The 24,333-nt window shown below is 36.0% G+C and overlaps 1 protein-coding gene across 1 annotated transcript; it reads left to right on the forward strand.

The window, feature by feature from the left end:
- Window positions 1-2,702: 2,702 nt before the first annotated feature.
- On the forward strand, window positions 2,703-18,018 carry LOC114538619. Its single transcript, XM_028559746.1, has 6 exons — window positions 2,703-3,732; window positions 4,380-4,481; window positions 14,888-14,993; window positions 16,216-16,309; window positions 16,727-16,810; window positions 17,474-18,018. Exons 3-6 carry the CDS (start codon window positions 14,952-14,954, stop codon window positions 18,016-18,018), a joined length of 765 nt encoding a protein of 254 aa, XP_028415547.1. The 5' UTR covers window positions 2,703-3,732; window positions 4,380-4,481; window positions 14,888-14,951.
- Window positions 18,019-24,333: the final 6,315 nt, after the last annotated feature.

The following is a 24,333-nucleotide window of genomic DNA, read 5'->3' on the forward strand; positions in this document are numbered from 1 at the left end:
GTTGATAGTCCGAGGTTTTATTACAGATTTGTGGATGACACGATCACAGCACTGAAGAAATCGCAGATTTCTAACTTCCATGACCATTTGAACACTCAAAGTGATCACATTAAGTTTACAGTGGAGAGATATAATAAGAAGGAAGGCCTTGCGTTTCTTGATACGCTAAATAAAGTTAGTGATGATGGTATGATCCACACAAAGGTATACCGAAAGCCGACGCATTCGGATCGATATTTACCGTTCGATTCCCATCATCCAAGGCAGCATAAGAATGCGGTTGCGAGGACACTTTTTATGAGAGCAGTTGGCGTATGTAATGATGCGAAGGAGCAAAAGCAAGAAGAGAAACGAGTATATAAAGTTTTGAGAGGCAACGGTTACCCTAAAGAAATGTTAACGAGAATTTGTAGGGAAATTGGAAGTGGTAATTTATCAGTGGGCGATGCTGAACAACCAACAGACCGGGATAAGGGCAATGGTTTAGTAGTCCTTCCATATATTCAAGGTACAACGGAACGATTAAAACGGACATTAATTAAAAACGGATTTAAAGTTGCAATGAGGCCGGTATGCACGTTGAAAAAACAGTTAGTAAAACCAAAGGATGTATTATCAATCCAAGAACAGACAGGGGAGGTGTATAGCATCCCCTGTGCGGGCTGTGATGTAGAATACATTGGTGAAACAGGACGAGCTTTTGGAACGCGAGAGAAGGAACACAAGGCAGCAGTCCGTTTGGGGAAGATTGAAAAGTCAGCTTTAGCTAAGCATGGGTATGATTGTGAACATGATATAGCATGAACGATTCAAAATTATTATGTAAAGAGAGCAGATGGGCGCAACGTAAATGGAAAGAAGCATGTATGATTGAGCAATCGGGTAACGGTATTTCGAACAGAGATAATGGTAGGATACTTCCTGACGTTTATAAGCCGATTTTAAAGAAATAAGAACTATGAATTATTGTCATTCTTTAAACAGAGAGTACTGTGTTATATAATTGGGCTTTTGGTACGCTTCCTCTATAATAGGTTTTAACCTTAGGCTTAATTATTATTGTATAATTATTAATGTATGCACATTTGTAGACCGTATTTAAGGCTAGAATTTGTTTTACGCCAGTTATTCCCTGATGATGGACGCGTTCGTCCGAAAGCTTGGAAAAGTTTGTTTTTAATATTTTACCTGTGTAACATAATATATATGTTTTTAATTAAAGAGATAAGCTCTGTTGAACATATTGATTGCATAAAAAACGGTAGTAATATAATTTTATATATTGTAACATTATTATTGCTTTAACATGTTTGCTTGTAACTCATGCATGCTATTAAAAACTGTTATCCATACCTATAAATTTTGCTATATGGTGCAACTTATTTGTATACTTGCTAAAATTTGTTGTAATCACCTATATAGGTATTTACATGCAAATGTTTCTTTTGACTCCTTAGTGTGACGGCATGCTTAACTTCATAGTACATTTTTTAACTGTTTGTAAATAATACCTATAGATAATAAAATGTAGTGAAATCATGTAAGCCAACATTTTTTGTCGTGTTTGTGATGTCTGTTGAAAAAATTGTTTATCAAGATAGATAGATTATAAATAGGCCATATTTCATGTAGGAATAGCCTGTATTGCTATAATACTGTAATTTTGCCATTGGTTTGGACAAATTATTATTAATTGCATGACTTACCTGATTTCCCAGCAATTTGCTCTCTCCACTCTGTTTATAAGAACAAATGTAGTTTCTTGTTACATTTCTTGGCATAGTCCAAAATATTTTTCTCAATCAATGGATTGAAATTTGCCAACCATATCATGGATTAATTTGTGGTTTACTCTTTAAAATTCTGCTTTTACCTGAAAAAGAATTAATAGAGTTTGCCAGATACATTGTGAAAGAAAATTATTCTACTGGTAATTTAGAACCCTTACTCTGTCAATTAACTAAAATATCAATGAGAATTTTATACAAAATATGGCAGGTAACTAAAAAGTAGCGAAGTAGCACACATGGGTATTATGTCTAACAAAGAAATTTGGCAGTCAATTATCTGTTTGGATAGTTTGTCAACAAGAATTATGGTACCTTATATCAATATGAAAGCTGTAAACTAAAAGCAAACTTACCTCTGTAACAAGCTGAAGTGCAGGATTTTTTCTTAAATTGTTTCTACCCCTGGCATTCTTATGCTCCATGAACCCTGTATCAGAATAAATTGAATTATTGATATGTTTAACAATTCAAATCCATTTCTTAAAGGTATCATAGAGGTGGTAAACATAAATAATCATAAAGATTATGTACATCAACAAGGTTATCCCTTACTCTTCCACCACAATTGAGTCAGCAAGGAAGCGATATTTCTAAATTATCATAGGTGAAATATTTTGTTTTTCTTCCATGGTTTGATAAATTAATTGTATACACCTGATTGTTGACAGTAAATATCCCTCATTCCCTTGTGAACCAATCTTACGTAAACGCATCCACTGACGGTAATATGATAAGAGTCAGAGTGGATGCATAATCGACATATTTGGGGATATAGTGTCACGACAGAGTGGATAAGTCAGAGTGGATGCATAATCGACATATTCGGGGATATAGTGTCACGACAACCAACCGTACAACGAGAGAAAGGCGAAATTTTAATTAAAATTTCAAACATCGTCTCGCTTTGCCTTTTTTGGATTTATTAACAATCGTTTTTAGTTTTTTACGAATTGTAAGACAGTGTAAACCGAAAAGAGAATAAATAATAAACTTTATTAGAGATTTTTGGAAAATTCCGTATTTATTGCAATTTTCCGTATTTAGTGTTCAATTACTATGCTCGTGAAATTTTGACTGATGCATTCGCATCAGTCGCATCAGACATCAGTCTGGATCCACCCCTACGTAGAACCATAGAACCGTAGAACAATGGAACCGTAGAATCCTGGAACCGTAGAACCCTGGAACCGTAGAACCATAGAACCATGGAACCGTAGAAGCGTAGAACCGTAGAACCGTAGAACCATAGAACCGTAGAACCATGAAACCATAAAACCGTAGAACAATTTAATGGTAGCATTATATTATTAGTGCCTTATAATTATGCATTACATATTTAATTAATTATTACAATATATTTCGTGACTTGTAACCCGGCCTTATAACCCTCATTGGTGATCTGCCACATAATATTTCATCAGTCCTTTCATCACGCGCCCGACGTCAAAATTCACGAATCGGGTATGCCCCAAAGATCATGGCGGAATTGCAATCGAATGTTTTCGATTTTGTGTGACTAATAATGTTCATATTTCAGTTGTGAGTGATCGAAACTTTAAAATGGCAAATTTTTTGACGACAATATAGCTTGTCATTTTACGATCAAACACTCGTGGTGGGAAAGTGATTTCCGTGTAACCATCGTGTACTTTCTTCGTAGTTTGTTTACCAGTCCGGGCTTGTGATGGGCATGGTTGGTTAACTGGACTTCGTTTCACATCGTTTCTAGGTTTACTAAACATTTCAGAATATGTGACAAGTCTGGATAAAATAAAGTAGACTGGATAAATTCGAGAAGTGAAGGCGAGAAACTGCGAACTGACCCAATCCATGGCTAATACAAATGCTAAAACTGAAAATACTGAGCCAACTTACGTTTTAGATGGAAGTAAGGATAATGTTCATATAAGAGGTCTGGTGGCACAGCTGAACAGCACGATCGGTAAGTGGTAGATAACAAAGCTCAACCATACAACAGCAGTTCAAAAAGTTACAAAGCTTAAACATAGCGTCATTAAATTGAAACATTACCTCATCCCCCGCATACCCAGCAGTTTTCATTGTGTTATCTGAATAGTTATAGTTGAACGTTGAATTAGTTTTCTGTGTCTAATGTCAAATTTTAACCTACAATGTCCTGAATAATTTCTGCGGGTTTTCACTCCGCGCGCGGGTAGCATAAAAAACAACCCCTACATACATTGCCTCGATCTACTTATTTATTACACCGAGTTACATAACTGTTGACTATCTTTATTGCAAATATTTCCGTTAAGTCAAATATTTGACTTTCAAGTTGCGTATGTCTGTGGGTCATTAAAAAAACACTAGCATGTTGATTAGCCCTGAGAATTTGCCCGAGTGAAAATTTGAAAAAAAATGCCTGTATTTTTTTGGAAGACACAACTGGAGTATCAAGGATTAAGATTTTTGTAAGAGCTGATATTCCAATCGCATTGTACTATTGACCATGGTAACTTAAATTGTGGGAATCGCGCGAAAGGAATTCTGTATTAACCGACTAGAATTTCAGTTAAGGTATATAATATAATTGCCTATTTCACAATATATATTCTTGCACGTCTTTAGGTAGTTTACGGCAAGAGAAATTATAGACCTTACATCTCAATTGGGAAATGTAAAGCAACTATGGTTCATCTTTAATGTTTACTTCATCATTCCTGAAAAGAGGTGAGTCTTCTTCTCTAAATGGCTATGGGCTTCTGTTTTAATGCACTTGTTTTTTTATCCGTCATCACTGAGAATGTTTGTGATATATGTTCTCGTATTTCGGTGGGTAGCCTGCGCATGCGTGGCTAACCACTATGTAGCAGTGAACTCCATATATATATATATATATATATATATATATATATATATATATATATATATATATATATATATATAATTTATAATATTATATATATATATATATAGATAAAGATAAAATAAAATCAACTTGGTTTACTTCATAAGATTTTATTCACTACAAACTTGTTTCGTATGACAAGCAACGCTTGAATTTAAAATCACCTGATGAGTGTCGCAAGCGTTGCTTGTCATACGAAACAAGTTTGTAGTGAATAAAATCTTATGAAGTAAACCAAGTTTATTTTATTTTATCTTTATACTCTAGCTCTATACTTTGGTATATCGATATATATATATATATATATATATATATATATATATATATATATATATATATATATATATATATATATATATATATCTGGAATGATAACTGTGGCCGATTAAGTGAAGCCCACTGAGTGGAACTGAGTGGTGAAGCCACGACACGTCATTGCATTCGTCATCGTATCGGACATAGTCTTCTGCGCGGTTATTACTCATTTGTTGTTTGTGATCGCCGAGTGCATATTTCAGCGTATAAATGCGCTTGTTAACGGGCTGTTATGCCGATAGTTGATTGTACAAAAGATATAAAATAGGGCTAACATCTACTGGGAAAAGAGTTTTTCAACTTATAACGTAAATTATGAGTTCCATCATATGCGGAATGGTATTTTGATGTTTTAAATTACGCTTTTAAGCGGGAAAATTTCACTGTTGAATATTCAAAACAAATATTATTTTAAATTAATTATCGAAGCAATTAAATGAAACACTTTCTCACTTTTTGAGTGAATTTCGGTGCGACGAACTTAAAAACAATCTAAAAACTTGTGGCAGACTTCGGCGAAGTCAGTTTACCAACCTGTGAAACGAAATTAGCTGGCGAGACTGATTTCTAGCTCCGTACTGTTCGCTTTTGCACGAAGAAACGACGCAATATATCGGCATTTTTAGACTAACTTTCCCAGTGAAAACGTTTTCCTCACGATTCTTTCTCAATTCAATCTTAAATTCTCAATGCAATAGATTTTAGATACGTGTTTTTAAGTGGTTTGCGCGCTCCGAAATGCATTGCATTGGGACTGATTCAGTTTGTTATATTTTTCGTGATTGCATTCAAATTTATACTGGCCGTGTAACGGTTTGCATTCAGGGACTGAGACTGACGTACAAACCGCGTGATTTTGATGTTTGGGGGACTGAAACCGACGTACAAACCGCGTAGGAAAACTGGGGGTTAGGCTTCATTTTTCGCGCGCTTAAAGTATGGAAGTTATCATTCCAGATATATATTATGGAGTTCACTGCTATGTAGTCGAAAAAGTGTCCGGATCTGTGTGTGTGTGTGTGTGTGTGTGTGTGTGTGTGTGTGTGTGTGTGTTTGTGGCAATCGTCGGATAATCTTCGGCAATCGTCGGATATACGAAAGATGACGAACGGTACGTTCTACTTCCGGAAAATTTCGTTGTTTTCGAACTTCGAAGGACGGAACTCGGAAGCAACGTTAATACGTTTGTCAAATTTTAAACCGAAGTTGAGTACTTTAAAGACGAAAAAGCGGTGATCGGTGAGCGTTGAATCTACAACTACAAAGTTACACTAATAGGAAATAAAAAGTAACAAGTTGCCCTGTTTTTGTGGGTAGGCTGCGCATTCGCGGCTAACCACTATGTATTCGAAAAAGTGTCCGGATGTATGTTTGTGGGTGCCACATCTTCGGCAATCATCGGATATACGAAAGATGACGAACGGTTCTTCTACTTCCGGATAATTTCATTGTTTTCGAAGAACGGAAACAACCGAGGTCACGTTAATACGTTTGGCAAATTTTAAAGCGAAGGCGAGTACTTTAAAGACGAAAAAGCGGTGATCGGTGAGCGTTGAATCTACAACTACAAAGTTACACTAATAGAAAAAATATTAAGCATTATTTTATTCAGCAAATGGCAGTAACAAGTTGCCCTGTTTTATAAATTACTAGAAATACATGCATGCAGAAACCCCTCGCCTCGGTTTAACAAAATTAGTTATTAATTAAGCATGGGGATGGTAACATGATTGTTAGAAAAATTACGTATGTGAGAAAAAGAAATTGAGAAAAGTGTGGAAATATTTTTATGCACGTGGAAGCACTGTTGTCATAGCAACTCGCAACGGCCGTATATTTTTAAAGAATCAAAGTTTACCCCAGTGAACTCTAGTTTACCCTCATATTTTTGTGAAAAAATGGCAAAAATACGACAAGATTCTTACCTTTTTCTGGAAGTTAAGTTACTCATCTATAGTCAGTGTTATGGTAAATTATTTTAATTATTTTTTTTATAATTATATTTTCTTTTTGTCATTATAAAAACGGAGTTTATAAATGAAATTTTAATGTCGTTTATCACATAACACATTCAGATTTATAGTGAAATACATTTGAGAATATTAAAGTTGTGTTTACCACAAAAGAATTACTTTTTGAAGCTGTGGATGAAATATCATCAAGTGTAAAATCTTCCGATTTTATTATACATACTGAATTCGGGCAAAAATTTGGTCTTGTTATTTGTTAAACCGTGAAAAGTCCTGACCACATTCGAGTTTCCCTCTATTTTAATAGGCAATTCCCATTATAGCAAAGCATCATGGGAAATGTGGTAACCTTGTCTTGCAGGCGAAATGGCCGCCATCGAAGCGAGCATTTCGCATGCGAGAAGTATCGCTTTTTTAATACGCTTTTTTCGCAACATTTGCTAACTTTTAATACATCGACGTGTTCCTAATGCTGCAAAGTTTGTTTTGTTCAAATTGCATTGCAATCGAAGCAAAAATGAGCTTAAAAATGTGCACCGAACAACAGAGGGAGCGGAAAATTGGTTCGTAAATACGTTCTAAGAGGACGTTTCTTCTTGTCCTTTTGAGGTGAGTACTTTTCGCAAGCATTCTACATCCCACCATTTTGACCTACAAATGCGTGCATGCCATTGCTCGATGTATACAAAGTAATTTCACAACGATCGAGTATTTTGTGCGGATTCTTTCGCTTGTTGAAATCGACAAATGTTTATCAAAATATCTGTCGATCGTTCGATCAGCATGGCGTTCAAGGGCAATACGTTCAAAGGGGCTTTAAATCTTTTGGCGCGAAATTTAAGCAACCCAAACCGGTTTTATCCGACCCGGCACTGTTACTTTGCTAAAAACGCTAAGAAGAAAGCAGTTTTGACTTTGGTTGTTCGTTTATCTGCTCTTTTTGTTGTCGACGGCTCATTTCCACTTTCTCGTAGAATATTCAAGTGGTTATAGTATTAAAATATTTTTATAGTGCTAGATATATTAAATTCGTAGGTAAAGCTATTTAATATTAACGATTTAAAATTTAACATAGTAAATAAGTACAATATATTTATAGCTTAGGTAATTTTTAAAATTTACTAGATATAGAAGCTAGGCTAGGTCTAAAATATTATATTAATTTATTAGGCAGGCCCTAATAATAAAAACTTCTAGTAAGTTTGTACATATTTAATCTTAAAATCATAGTTTTAAAATTCATAAACATATAAGTTTAAATTAAGTAATATAACTTTTTACTATGGATAATGAGCCAGAAACTTCATTGGGGGCAGATAGAGGTGAGATAAAAGCTCCATGTCCTAAAAGAAAGTATAAAGGAGGGGGAACAACTTGCTGCATTCCTAGTTGTGATAGTAACACTAGAAAGAACCCAGAACTTTCATTTTATGTAATTCCAACTGATAAAAAGCTCAGGAAGATGTGGTTGCATTGGATTGGAAGGGTTAATTTGTACCAAAAAAACATCATAGAGTCTGTTCAAAACATTTTGTTGGTGGCAAGAAGACATGCCTTCATAATGTTCCAAATATAGTGGAAAAACTATTACAGCCCAAACAAGCAAAGCCAAGAACAACTTTTAAATGCAGGGAGAGGATTTATGTAGTTAAAGAAAGTGAAAGAGAAGATGAAAGACCAAGTCTAGAAGCTAAGGTTTCAGAACTTGAAGCGCTAGTAGAGAACCTTCAGAAGGAAAATGAAAAGAAACAAAAAGAAATTTTTGACCTAAACAGAAAAATTCAATGTCGTTTCTCAATTCAAAGATTTAAAGATAACAATAGTGATTTTGAGTTTTATACTGGATTTTCTAGCTACAGTACATTTAAGGCATTTTATGATTATCTTTGTCCATCTTGTGAAAGATTAAGATATGTTGGATCTTCCAATAATTCAGGACAAACCAACAACCAGAAGTGTGGACCAAAGAGATTTTTGTCTCCTGAGGAAGAACTTTTCATGTGTCTTACAAGACTGAGACTGGGTTTGCTTGAAAGGGACTTAGCTGAAAGGTTCAACATCTCTGTATCCCAAGTGTCAAGAATTTGGATTACCTGGCTTGACTTTTTGTACAGATTTTTAAGATCCATCCCCATTTGGCCATCACAAAGCTATGTTAGAGAAACAATGCCACAGAGTTTCAAGGAAACCTATCCAGACACAAGAGTTATAATTGACTGTACTGAGTTATTTATCGATAGACCATCCCAACCAAGAAGCCAAAGCGCAACATTTTCACCTACAAGAATCATAACACCGGCAAAGGTCTTATTGGAATATCTCCAAGAGGGACCTTACTTTTGTTTCTGAGCTGTATGCAGGTAATACATCGGACAAACAACTGACAAAAGACTGTGGCATCTTTAAGTTATTGGAAGTTGGTGATCAGATCATGGCAGATAGAGGCTTTGAAATTGAGGAGGATTTACCACATGGTGTCTCTTTGAACATACCCCCATTCCTTGGTGAGAGAGCTCAATTTTCTGAAGAAGAAGAAATTGAAACTCGGCGGATTGCAAAACATAGGATACATGTTGAAAGAGCTATCCAGAGGATTAAGAGCTTTCGTATTCTTAAATTCGACTTGCCAATATTAATGGCTGCAGACCTGAACAAGATTTGGGTCATTTGCTCATATTTAACATTGTTTTTCAGACCCTTAATTCAAGTTCAACTACATGAAGAATGAATGAATTGTTATGTTATAAACCAATAGTTTTTCTAAAGTACTCAATGTTTAAATATATAATTAAATATATTGTACAATGAAATTATAATGAATTCACTGTAAATTGTTCAGACAATCATTATATTTAAATTATGTGAATATAATATGCACATTCAAATATAGTTATTAAACTTTGTCCATTAAATAATCAAAATAGAATGATGTTAATTCAGGCAAAGTGTGTTGTTTCCATTCCACTTCACTAAAATAAATCCTTTCAATGTGAATGTCACTTACTGTATATACAACAAAGTCTACAAAACTCAACTGGCAAATAGCCATAACACCTTGTACTTGGTGGTAATATACATGTGTCTTTTTAAGACAAGGCTTTCCATCAATTAACTCTAAATAAAATGATTTATCTTTACATGCTTCAGCTATAGTCATTTCAGATTTAGACGAAGGGCATTTCACCTCCACAGCTCCATACTCAGCCTTTTCCCTTTGATCCAAAATGAGGGCATCTGGACTTGCACCAAGCCATGGCCATCTAGGATTTACGATCAATCCACAGGCTGCACAAAGTTTTATGTGTTCTTTTAAACTATCTTTATACTGATGATATCTTACCAATGCTTTCTGCTCATTTTCAATTCCCCATTGACAGCTCGCACTCCTGGTCTGAGATGGCTTTGTAATTTTGTTCACAATACTATTAGGATAGATTGATTTTCTTCTCTTCACCACACAACCAAACAATGATGAGGTCAACCGACATTTTCTTTGTTCATACCACTCATTGCATTTGTTTTGCTTCCGTGTGTTCTTCTCAATTTCCTTGCAACCTTCGTTATCGACAAATAATCTCTCCATGACAAATTCCATACTTTTTCTTTATCAGGAATAGAGGTACAATCTAATTTTCCATTTAGCCTTTGCAGAATGTTTGATCTTACTGAAGTGTAGTCCAGTTTGTCACCCACTCCTTTTGCACCTACAATTCTCTGTCTTGAGGGTAAGTCATTAACATCAAACTCACATGGTTCACACTTTGTATTGTCTAAGATACCGACTAAATGACTTGTACTTCCTGCTTTTTCCAAACCTGCTTTAAGACACTCCAAATTAGCTTTTGAGACATTTTCTTTTGTTGAGCAATACCCATCTCTTTTCCCTTCAGGCACTGGACGCTTTCGACCTTTTTTATCTTTATCATATGTATCCTGGGGGAACATCAAATCTTCAATAATAGGGCTTCTTGTGTTGTGTTCTTTTTGGGGATATGCCATGTCTGTAGCTCCTGGGTGCATGTTTTGTCGTCAGGTATATCTGATAGGCCAAGCTCAATATAATCAAGAAACTGAAATAAAGTAGCTGCCACATGCTTGCAACGACCACCAGCACCAGCAGGACAAGAGCAATTTGCCAAGACAACATTCCCTGAACTTTGTTCAAAGTTAACATTCACAAGATATTGTTTCTTTTCATTTCTGCATTAACATGGCACCGGACAAGAAAATGGACTTTATCATCTCCATCCTTTACATTAGCTTTCACCCGAAACTGTCTTGGATATCCAGCTTTAAATAACTTGTAGCCACTTTTCTTGTGCTTAAAAGCCTCAGCAGGTTTGCCATCAGTTGTATTTTTATCCTCAAGAATCAAATGCTTTTCTAACTGTGTGTATGTAAAAACTGGACAGTTCTTCAAACTTTTTGTCCACCCATCTAATAGTGGTGTTAAATTTCTATCTGCCCCCAATGAAGTTTCTGGCTCATTATCCATAGTAAAAAGTTATATTACTTAATTTAAACTTATATGTTTATGAATTTTAAAACTATGATTTTAAGATTAAATATGTACAAACTTACTAGAAGTTTTTATTATTAGGGCCTGCCTAATAAATTAATATAATATTTTAGACCTAGCCTAGCTTCTATATCTAGTAAATTTTAAAAATTACCTAAGCTATAAATATATTGTACTTATTTATACTATGTTAAATTTTAAATCGTTAATATTAAATAGCTTTACCTACGAATTTAATATATCTAGCACTATAAAAATATTTAATACTATAACCCTACTTGAATAATTCTACGAGAAAGTGGAAATGAGCCGTCGACAACAAAAAGAGCAGATAAACGAACAACCAAAGTCAAAACTGCTTTCTTCTTAGCGTTTTTAGCAAAGTAACAGTGCCGGGTCGGATAAAACCGGTTTGGGTTGCTTAAATTTCGCGCCAAAAGATTTAAAGCCCCTTTGAACGTATTGCCCTTGAACGCCATGCTGATCGAACGATCGACAGATATTTTGATAAACATTTGTCGATTTCAACAAGCGAAAGAATCCGCACAAAATACTCGATCGTTGTGAAATTACTTTGTATACATCGAGCAATGGCATGCACGCATTTGTAGGTCAAAATGGTGGGATGTAGAATGCTTGCGAAAAGTACTCACCTCAAAAGGACAAGAAGAAACGTCCTCTTAGAACGTATTTACGAACCAATTTTCCGCTCCCTCTGTTGTTCGGTGCACATTTTTAAGCTCATTTTTGCTTCGATTGCAATGCAATTTGAACAAAACAAACTTTGCAGCATTAGGAACACGTCGATGTATTAAAAGTTAGCAAATGTTGCGAAAAAAGCGTATTAAAAAAGCGATACTTCTCGCATGCGAAATGCTCGCTTCGATGGCGGCCATTTCGCCTGCAAGACAAGGTTACCACATTTCCCATGATGCTTTGCTATAATGGGAATTGCCTATTAAAAATACATATATTCTTTATTTTATGAAAACATAAAATTTGTAAACTTCATCAAAATTTTGCAAAATGACGGTTATTTATTGACGTTTGAAAATACAAGTTTTTGTCTCGACCAATCAAGCTAGAGCTTAGTGGTTCACTCTGGCGCATGCGCATAACGTAGAAGACCGTCCATGGCGTGAGGTCCATTGCATAATGGCGGACAACTTTGATTTCGCATTTGCACATCGCGGGTGTAAATATCCGAGCGGAATTAGTACCCTCGCACGGTGCTCCGCACCGGCTCGGGGATAATGCAATATTTCACCTGTCAATTTCTTGCTTGTGGACATGCACTATTAAACCAAAACATTACCTTATTGCAAATGGTAGTAACAAGTTGCCCTGTTTTATAAATTATAATTCGGCAAATGGTAGTAACAAATTCCATGTTTTATAAATTATAATGCAATATTTCACCTGTCAATTTCTTGCTTGTGGAAATGCAGCTATTAAACCAAATACATTACCTTTTTGCAAATGGCAGTAACAAATTGCCCTGTTTTATAAATTAGAATGCAATATTTCACCTGTCAATTTCTTGCTTGTGGACATGCAGCTATTAAACCAAATACATTACCTTATTGCAAATAGTAGTAACAAGTTGCCCTGTTTTATAAATTATAATGCAATATTTCACCTGTCATGCGGCTATTAAACCAAATGCTTTGGAGCTCAAAAAACAAAACTGTTAACAAAAGTGCATTTCAACTGATCAAAAATCTTTGAAATATTGTTCTGATACATAGATAAGTCCTTAAAAAATGTTAATGCGAAACGTTTGAAACAATTTTGGACTCTTTGTTATGTGACTGTTAAATGATCTGGCAAATCAAGTATTTTATCCTCAATGAAATCTTTGTTAAGATCTTTCTCCTTCTAAACAAAGCTTTATGTTATCAGACGATGTGTGCCACCATCCCGGATCCTTTTTGTTTCGTTCACCTATTCTGTTTAGAAATTTCATTTCCTATCTCTTGTAAAAATGGTTTTATACATGTTTTGATCTGTCCTAAAATGTATTTAATACAATAAAATATTATCCCCGAGCCGGCGCGAAGCGCCGTGCGAGGGTACTAATTCCGCTGGGAGATTTATTACACCCGGGTATTGTGACAGAACATAGCGGAATCCAAAGTTGCTCAAATTCTATGTCGTGGACCGTGGACGTTCAATGGTCATGGTACTTGTGCGCATGCGCGGAATGCGAACGCGTGTAGACTGGTAATCAACGAACGTTCTGATTGGCTAAGACAGAAAGTTTGTATTTCAATGAGAACGTCAGCAATTTAACTGTCATTTCGTAAACATTTTTGTAAAAGCGTTTCATAAACTTTGTGCAAAGAAAGTAAAACGAGAAGAAACAAGATATATGAAGCATGACAGATAGCAAAGATGAACGTGGATACAGTAAAAAAAAAGCAGTGTAAGAGGAATAATTCATAATATGCAAGCTTATAAATGTTTTCAAAGACAAAGGGTACGTGTTTACTTTGTTTATTTCGTATTTGTTTCGCGGTAAGAATGAGCCATATTTGTATACTTTTCAGCTTTGTATGCCGTTTATTTGTTAAATTTTCAGCTTTTTATGCAAACACATAAACCTGTGAAAGGCTCTTACACCTTTGCTTTAACTTTAAAAAGTGTTTTTCAAAGTGTAATTTGAATTTTGGTATCAAAAATACACACTATATTTATAAAGTATACTGAAACTTTTAGCCGTCGGCGTCGACTGCAATTACAGAGTAAAATAACATTAGCAGTTTTTTCTTTGTCTGTGAAGATTTTGTAGTGTTTTAATCGTTTGAAATTTCGATTTTAAACCGTTACTTAATTGCTGGCAAGGTATAATGCTGCAAAATTAAACGGGCAATATTTACACTAGCTTTATGATTATTTTTGTATTGAATGATGGAAACATTAGCTATAATATACTTGGTATATAAAATATAAGACTGATTTGAGTTTTGTGTCATTTAATAATATAAGTTTAGGTCAGGTTAACTCAGGAAATTGTGTACTTGGTTTGAAATAGCGAGGGGTTACTGCATGCATGTATTTCTAGTAATTTATAGATTGCGCGCGTAATAAATCGACTTTGTTATAACTGTATTCAACCAGCTAACTATAGGACATTTATTCCGTTGTCTATGGCATTAGAACATAAGACTAGAAAATAATATTTTATTGCATCAGTTGATATTTACTCGCCACTATAGCAGCTTTATCGCATTACAGGCTACCCACATGTACGCATTGCGTACCTATTTTTATTGTGTGTATTTATTAGCAGTAACATATGTCGTGCCGATAAATTTAGTCTATAGTGTAAATGGGGCTAGTTTTCGAGTGCTGCATTCCTAGATTTTAGAAAGCTGTGTCGAGCATTGATGATCATTGTACTTTCTTTTTTTTGGTTCGTCAGAAGCAACTAAACATATCAACTTCACTATCAGTTGTCAACAGGGAATCGTCGGGATAACGAAGAAATGAATGCTTTGAAGCAGCAGAACTCTGATCTCAAGCTGCAGGTAACCCAAAAAAGACACCAGGCTGACGAATTTTACAAAACGGGCTTGAAAAGAAATATTGATGCTGTATCATTAGGAAACCAGGTTTAATGATATTGTTAAATGACTAGATCGCAGATGGAAAATGGATATAATAAAGACATCCTTTAGGTATATAACATTAAAACAAATTAAACGGGTAAATGTATCACAGTCTGAAGCTTAACGGTGAACCCACTTTCATTTGTACTTTACCGTGTTGTTGGTTAATGCAAGATCGAACGAAATTTATATGTGCTTTTAAAACCGCAAGCAGTTAAGAGAGGATTTGATTAGTTATCAGCCAGAGGGCAGGAAGGTCAGTAACATCCTGGGTGATTCACTGAGCAACAAAGCGAGCAGCTATAATGCTGAACCTAAGATATCAGTTGTGACAGCTATATGCTGGACCGGAAACTATCGAAATAATAAAAAGTTAATCAGTGTATATAATTGTATATAAATGCTTATAAATTTTAAAAGATTTTGTATAGTGCAACTGTCGTTATTGATCTAGCTTTTTTAGTTCCTTTTGTATTCTTTCGATCTTTTAATTTTAAAATTTCGTCCAATTTCGGTGATCATTCATATCGGTAGGCATGATATCTCTTGAAGAATGATTCGATTGGATATTATACCTTATTGTATTACTTATATATAATAAATGTAATATGACACCAACTCCGGTTAACTCGAACCCCCGGTAACTCGAACAATTTTCCTTTGCCCTTGGGGGTTCGAGTTAGCGAGGAAATTCTGTATTTTAAAAGCCCACTCAAATTTTATGAATGGGAGTCATAACATTTCCATGGCAGTATTTCCACTCGAATAAGAGCTTAATTTTCAGTTTTTTACCTTAAATCTTTGTATCGATTAAGAAATAACTTTCTCTTTGATCGGTGATGACAAAATTTGTATGTCACACTCAATGATTGTGAGTGTAACACAGCCTACATGCGATAGTGTGGATACGGAAGAATTACTGATAATCGTTTGATATTTATCTGTTTTGAGAGCGTAATGTCCGAAATTTTTGTATTCGGTGTAATTAGACAGAAATTCTAGTTTCTACAGGGATCGTTTCTGAAAGTATGGGTTAATGTTTGTCGCAGATAAACTACCCGAGGTAGAAGTATTAGCAACATCTAGTCAAGAATTGTGTGACAGGCAGGAGATGATGCATTTTCTCATTGCTTTTCTGCAGTTGTCAGCATTAAAATTGGATCTTGTCAGTCACGGAAAACCTTTGAATACGTACAATCCAGAAAGTCAGTTTATACAAGACCTTCGAAAGAAAGGTGAGTGTACTGTCTGACGCTTTTGAAAGTACTATCTTTATTTGTGTTTAGAATCTTAACTATCACGACTGCCGTAGAACATTCTAAATCCACTGAATTAATTGAAACGTAGAGATTGTGATGTAACCCAAACACTGTCAGTTGTTAGACCATATATAGAATGCATGCATATCCCTTGCTGTCCTGATCCACCTAAAATAGCGTGATATAGATGACGCCTGTCTATGGAGATATATTTCATTCAAACCCGTTCACAATTTGTAAATTACGACCTTTTCCAAAACAGTAAATTGATTGCGGCTGGAAAACTTCTCATCAACATTTCTTATCAACACATAACAAACCCTAAATTCACTTCATAAAATTCTGAATGATTTAGTCAGGATTTGAATTTTAAACGTTTTCCTTTTTTTTCAGAAGTCCCTGGTATGAAGGGAGTAGTATCGTCATCTGAAGGATTACACACCAAACTACTGAGAGCTGAATTGTTGAAATATAAAGGTATTTGAAAGGACATTTTGGAATATCTATTAAGATGGCATTAATATATATACGTTAGTCGAAATAAATTACTGTAAGAATGAATTGAATACATTTTTCCTACAGTCATGACGCGTAGCTTCTGTTGTTCGCAAAAGACTAACTGCATGTGCAAAGAGATCCCGCGATGATTACGTCACTACCGCATGTAGGCTAGTGACACGTGACCGAGCCCCAGAACACCGCGGAAAAACGTCTGGGCAAACGCAAGTCGGTTATAAGCATATGGCGAAAAACTTCAATTGGAACTGTTGAAAGAAAACATGCAAGTTAATTGATAAGATATAAGTTAAACTTGTACTTGAAAATGTACCAAAAACGGGTGGACTAAACATTCGTTTAATGCGTCCTTGCATTGAAATATGAAATAAAATTGTTTTGCAGAGCGTCTTTAATAAAACATTTTTGATAAATTGTTAAGAACAAAAGTTTAAACCTATATTATAGAAGTTGAGAAAAACTACAATGATTGAGAACACGAAAATTTCTTGTTTCTCCGCAGCGTGGCGGCTTTGGTATAATGAGAGATGCTGAAATAAGTAATCTCGTGGTAAAATCGATTATATTTAGTATACCGCTGTCACCGTTTTAATTTTAGAATGTTATTCTATCGTTATATATTGGGAGGGAAAAAATCGCCTTCAATTGAGGCAAGTCAATCATCCAAAGATCCGCAGAATGTGGCGCAAACATCCCGATCCCAACTACGGGGTTTAGAACAGTTGCAATATGAACTAACAAGCAAAGAACTGCAGTATGCACAGAGAACACTAGCGAGGAATAATGATCAGCATTCGCTATCTCCTCGGAAAAAGAATTCCGCGTCGGCCCAAAAACTTCAAAAACACTCTTCAAACACGGAACTCGCAGAAAAAGCAGGCCTACCGGAATCGTCTACTGTTCGTGACGACCTCGTCTCGCCATGGCAACCTTCGTTCTCATCAGACGACCGCGCGTCGTTACAAGATGTCTGGAAACTACTAGACGAGGACAGTCCTGGATTAACCCATCGCAGGGACAAAGTCAGCAAGTCTCAGCTTCGGGAAGTTCCTCAACTACGGACAGTTTCACGGTCAAAGGTCAGCCTAGTCACGTGCATCTCAAGCCAGAGTGTTCCAAGGCTGCACTGTCTGTCAAGGCAGCTGGGAAATAAACACCCTCCCAGGTAAAAGCGAAGATAAGAAATTATAATATATAAGACGAAGATGTTCGCCAGGGATTGTAGATATTTTTATTTACCTATAATATTGGTTTTTAACAAGACCGGTCATTCATGGCAGTAGGAGGCTGTGTTGGGAATGCCATTAGAGGCTATGTTTAACCCTCACTTCCAATCTGTCCTTAATTATCCAATTTTCTTACTTACTATTGATCCGCATGCAGTATTAATTTATACCCATGACGTTTGCATGCATTATAATAATCATTCTATTTCCGCATAATTTCCAACACCCCCCCCCTTTTAATATAAAAGTATTAGAATATAAAAAGTTGTGCCTCGTTCAGTGTTCACCGTCCCAATAAATGTTAACTTGATTGAATTCTAATTTTAACGCAACTGTTCGAAATATATGTTGAAATCTAAAGCACTAAGTTCTATACTGTCTTTCGTGTGCGACCAGATCTAATGATTTTGATCTAATGACCTGTATCTTCAATTGGCTCCTGGAACTTAGCTAGACTCCTTGGTGCGGTCACGTTCTCTGGTAGGCTTTTCTCCCACGCCGTCCATCTAGCTTCTAACTCACGAGGCAGTTTGGCATCCCAGGGGACCTTAGCGTCACAACACTCGCGGTAGAGGAACTTTCCTTGCAGAATAATGGACGAAATCAACCCGAGAGGATCATAAACTTTCGCGATCTTTCCGAGGACTCCTCGCTTTGTCGGACTTGCTGGGTCAGCAGGAAACTAGATTTTGTATGGCTTGAGCATGTATGGCTTAGGCGGCCAAAGGAGTGGAAATTCTGTCCCAAATAGCTTGGACCCACCATATATTTTAGGAAGACTAGGCGTGAAGAAGATTAGATCAGAAACAGGTCGAGAGTTTATGGTCCATCACGATAATCTAAAACCTTACTTTATGCCTACTGAGCAGGGAAAGTTTGCTTGTCCTGGTTTGTTTGTCCAGGTCAGGAATCGGGAGATTTTGATCGTAGTTTCTGTATCAACTTTTAGCGTTTTCGGGACCAAAACTAATGTGAGAAGAAAGTGTGGCGCGCGATCAAAATGATTGCGTAAATAATACATGTCGCAATACATAATCTTGTAACTACAATTTGCTAGAGGAACATGATGATTAAGCGATTATGATACGTAATTGACGGGATGTAATATAAAAAAGAAATTGATATAAATAAATCAGACTGTGGATGGTAGCCGTGCTGTGACCGACAGTGACTGTGTCTTCTACGATCTTAGGTGTACGCTGAATGGAAACGAAGATGTTGTGACGAGCGGATGGTACCGTGTAAACGCAGCTTAAGAGAAGTAGAGTTATTTAATATCTAGATCTGTTGCGCTATAATGGAGATTTGGAGTACAATTTCAGCTCTGAAATTAGTGGAAAATGTTGAAACATTCTAATGAATCTGAATTACTATTTTCCTCAAATTTTAATTTGTGACCTGTGAAATCAGACTTGACCTCATTAAAAATACAAAACAATCGCACCGTAACCATTTGCTTCACCTGGGCCGCATATAACTAGCTTATAGTGAAATAACGCTGCTCCTTTTCTCAATTATCTTCATTATGAACTTCGTGAAAAGGTTAAAGTAAATCAAATAATCTAGCCGTTCAGCACATGATCTTGTTTTCCAGTGGAGAAGAAAAGGGTCTCCATAGTGGTAAATCGATGGTTCAAATTTTACCATAACCGTTTTTTCATTATGAACTTCGTGAAAAAGATAAAGTAAATTAAATAATCATAGCCCTTCAGCACATCATCTTGTAGTCTAGTGATGAAGACATTGGTCTCCCAAGTGGTAAGTCGATAGTTCAAATCTTACCATAATCGTTTTTTTATTATGAACTTCGTGAAAAAGATGAAGTAAACTAAATAATCATAGCCGCTAAATACATTATCTCGTAGTCTAGTGGAAAAGACAATGCTCTCCCAAGTGGTAAATCGGTAGTTCGAATCTTGCCATCAATGTTTTTTCATTATTAACTTCGTGAAAAAGATAAAGTAAATTAAATAATCATAGCCCTTCCACACATGATCTTGCAGTCTAGCCGTTAAGGCAATGGTCTCCTAAATGGTAAGTCGATAGTTCGAATCTTACCATAACCCTTTTTCATTAAGTCCTTTGTCAAAAACGTTAAAGTAAATCAAATAATCTTACCCGTTCATTATGAACATCGTGAAAAAGATAAACTAAATTAAATAATCATAGCCCTTCAGCACATGATCTTGTAGTCTAGTGATAAGGACAATGGTCTCCCAAGTGGTAAGTCGATGGTTCGAATCTTACCATAACCGTTTTTTCATTATGAACTTCGTGAAAAAGATAAAGTAAATTAAATAATCACAGCTCTTCAGCACGTGATCTTGTAGTCTAGTGGTGAAGGCAATGGTCTACCAAGTGCTAAGTCGATGGTTCGAATTTTACCATAACCCTTTTTCATTATGTCCTTTGTCAAAAACGTTAAAGTAAATCAAATAATCTTCGCCGTTCAGCACATGATCTCGTAGTCTAGTGGTGAAGACAGTGGTCTCCCAAATGGTAAATCGATGGTTCGAATCTTACCACAACCGTTTTTTCATTATGAACAACGTGAAAAAGATAAAGTAAATTAAATAATCATAGCCCTTCAGCACATTATCTTGTAGTCTAGTGATGAGGGCAATGGTGTCCCAAGTGGTAAGTCGATGGTTCTAATTTTACCATAACCGTTTTTTCATTATGAACTTCGTGAAAAAGATGAAGTAAATTAAATAATAATAGCCGTCCAGCACATGATCTCGTTGTCTAGTGGTAAAGACAGTGGTCTCCCAAGTGGTAAGTCGATGGTTATATTCTTACCATAACCGTTTTTTCATTATGAACTTCGTGAAAAAGATAAAGTAAATTAAATATTCATAGCCCTTCAGCACATGATCTTGTAGTATAGTGATGAAGACATTGGTCTCCCAAGTGGCAAGTCGATGGTTCAAATCTTATCATAACCGTTTTTTCAATATGAACATAATGGAAATGTTAAAGTAAATCAAATAATCCTAGCCATTCAGCACATGATCTCGTAGTCTAGTGGAAAAGACATTGGTCTCCCAAGTGGAAAATCGGTAGTTCGAATCTTACCATAACCGTCTTTTCATTATGAGCTTCGTGAAAAGGTTAAAGTAAATCAAATAATCCTAGCCGTTCAGCACGCACAAATTTATTTTGGGATCACTTTCGATGGGAGCTTTGTAACCGTGCCTTTTTGAGTTATTTTCTACATTGAGCACTATAAATATACCTAATAAAACTACGCTATGCTTCAGCGCTTCAGCAACGACTTCTTAGTCGAGAGGTCGTACTGCGTGCGAAATATCCCGGTTCAAATCTTGGTAAAGCACCGTTATTTTACTTCATTTTTACCTTTTTTTCTATTTTTTTTGAAATTGAACGTCTACAATACAATTTGGCTAGTTTCACGGTTTATGTGTGGGACAGGTTTTTATTTTTTATTTAAGTTTCAGAATTTAAGCTACCAGCGAAAGTGATCCTTGGCCGCCATCTTGAATCAGGCCTGGTTACAAGGCATTTTCGAAAAAGTGAGCCCAAAATATTATTGTGCGTTCAGCACATGATCTCGTAGTTTAGTGGTAAAGACAATGGTCTACCAAGTGGTACGTCGATGGTTCGAATCTTACCATAACCCTTTTTCACTATGTCCTTTTTCAAAAACGTTTAAGTAAATCAAATAATCTTCGCCGTTCAGCACATGACCTCGTAGTCTAGTGGTGAAGACAAAGGTCTCCCAAATGGTAAAACGATGGTTCGAATCTCACAATAACCGTTTTTTCATTATGAACAACGTGAAAAAGATAAAGTAAATTAAATAATCACAGCCCTTCAGCACATGATCTTGTAGTCTAGTGATGAAGACATTGGTCTCCCAAGTGGTAAGTCGATAGTTCAAATCTTACCATAATCGTTTTTTCATTATGAACATCGTGAAAAAGATAAACTAAATTAAATAATCATAGCCCTTCAGCACATGATCTTGTAGTCTAGTGATAAGGACAATGGTCTCCTAAGTGGTAAGTCGATGGTTCGAATTTTACCATAACCGTTTTTTCATTATGAACTTCGTGAAAAAGATCAAGTAAATTAAATAATCTTACCCTTTCAGCACATGATCTTGTACTCTAGTGGTAAGAACAAGGGTTTCCCAAGTGGTGAACCGGTAGTTCGAATCTTACCATAACCGTTTTTTCATTATGAACTTCGTGAAAAGGTTAACGTAAATCAAATAATCCTAGCCGTTCCGCACATGATATCGTAGTCTAGTGGTGAAGACAATGGTCTCCCAAGTGGTAAATCGATGGTTCGAATCTTCCCATAACCGTTTTATCATCATGAACTTCGTGAAAAGGTTAAACTAAATCCAATATTAAATAGCTGTTCAGCACATGATCTCGTAGTCTAGTGGTGAAGACAATTGTCTCCCAAATGGTAAATGGATGGTTCGAATTTTACCATAACCGTTTTTTCATTATGAACTTCGTGAAAAAGATCAAGTAAATTAAATAATCATACCCTTTCAGCACATGATCTTGTACTCTAGTGGTAAGAGCAAGGGTCTCTCAAGTAGTAAATCGATGCTTCGAATCTTACCATAACCGTTTTTTCATTATGAACCTCGTGGAAAAGATAAAGTGTGTCAAATATTCATAGCCCTTCAGCACATGATCTTGTAGTCCAGTGGAAAAGACAAGGGTCTCCCTAGTGTTAAATCGATGGTTCAAATCTTAGCATAACCATTTTTTCATTATGAAATTCGTGAAAAAGATAAAGTAAATCAAATATTCATAGCCCTTCAGCACATGATCTTGTAGTCTTTTCGAAAAGACAATGGTCTCCCAAGTGGTAACTCGATGGTTCGAAGCTTACCATAACCGTGTTTTCAATGTGAACTTCGTGAAAAGGTTAAAATAAATAAAAAAATCATAGCCGTTCAGCACATGATCTTGTAGTCCAGTGGAGAAGACAAGGGTCTCCCTAGTGGTATATCGATGGTTCAAATCTTACCATAACCGTTTTTTCATTATGAAATTCGTGAAAAAGATAAAGTAAATTAAAAAATAATAGGCCTTCAGCACATGATCTTGTAGTCTATTGGAGAACACAATGGTCTCCCAAGTGGTAAGTCGATGGTTCGAATCTTACAATAACTGTTTTTTATTATGTCCTTCGTAAAACGTTAAAGTAAATCAAATAATCTTAGTTGTTTAGCACATGATCTCGTGGTCTAGTGGTGAAGACAGTGGTCAGCTAAATTGTAAATCGATGGTCAGAATCTTATCATAATCGTTTTTTCATTATGAACTTCGTGAAAAAGATATAGTAAGTTAAATAATCTTAGTCGTTCAGTACATGATCTCGTAGTCTAGTGGTGAAGACAAGAGTCTCCCTAGTGGTGAAACTAGCCGAGCTTACTTTACACACACAAACACACAACAGGTCTAAATCCAACTCTGTTATTCAATAGTTTACATTAGTTATTTATACTCTCGTTCTATAGGGCGTGTACGCTTCCTTTAGTTATCTAAAATGCTATGTTTATATATATTGATGGTTATTTTTATATTAATCTCGGAAGCACTTGCAATGGTACGTCCGCGGCAAGCTACCTTTCCTTATTCCATTAGTGTTTGTCTGTATACTATTTTTAATGTTAATCTATTTTCTGATATCCGTTACACCATCCTCCTCCTTATGTTCTCGTCCCGAGGACATGCTTTCAATCAAATCCATATCTTAATGGCGGATTAATGTGTTGTCTAAGTCTGGCAGGTCGAGCACGAGGAACTTCGTCAATTCCGTCATGTTCGGGTGTAACATCAACCACCTTGAGTTGAACTCACCTACTTCCCTACTAGGGCAAACTGGTTCGCCCTCTTGAAACGGGATAAAACTGCGTTTTAAATGGTCGTGGTGAACGACCATCACCTTCCCTCCCTTTGAAATAATTCGATAGTCTACCCCCATCCGTTTTAAGATTATATAAGGCCCCACCCATCTAGGTCCGAACTTCCAGCCTTTCGGTCTTCTCAACATGACTGTTTCGCCCGATTCGAAAGGCCGCCAGGTATTTGTCGGTTGATTGAGCCTTGCCTGTTTTTTCGATGCTTTTGATAAATGTTCCTCTGCTATGCGTCTAATATCATGAAATGCTGACCTAACTGATTGTAAATATTTGCTCTGGGTTGACGGTGTTGTTAGCGGCATGCCTAATTCCCATTCAACTGGCAGCCTAGGTAATTGGCCAAAAAC

The sequence above is a fragment of the Dendronephthya gigantea genome, unplaced genomic scaffold (assembly GCF_004324835.1).
Source record: "Dendronephthya gigantea isolate DGI-Jeju-01 unplaced genomic scaffold, DenGig_1.0 000190F, whole genome shotgun sequence".
Lineage (NCBI taxonomy): Eukaryota > Metazoa > Cnidaria > Anthozoa > Malacalcyonacea > Nephtheidae > Dendronephthya > Dendronephthya gigantea.

Excerpts from the sequence above, each read along its gene's own strand:
- LOC114538619 (XM_028559746.1), top strand. The coding sequence starts at position 14,952 with ATGAATGCTTTGAAGCAGCAGAACTCTGATCTCAAGCTGCAG. Across the intron at positions 14,994-16,215 it reads ACTCTGATCTCAAGCTGCAG|TTGTCAGCATTAAAATTGGA; the intron begins GTAACCCAAAAA and ends GCTTTTCTGCAG. Across the intron at positions 16,310-16,726 it reads ACAAGACCTTCGAAAGAAAG|AAGTCCCTGGTATGAAGGGA; the intron begins GTGAGTGTACTG and ends CTTTTTTTTCAG.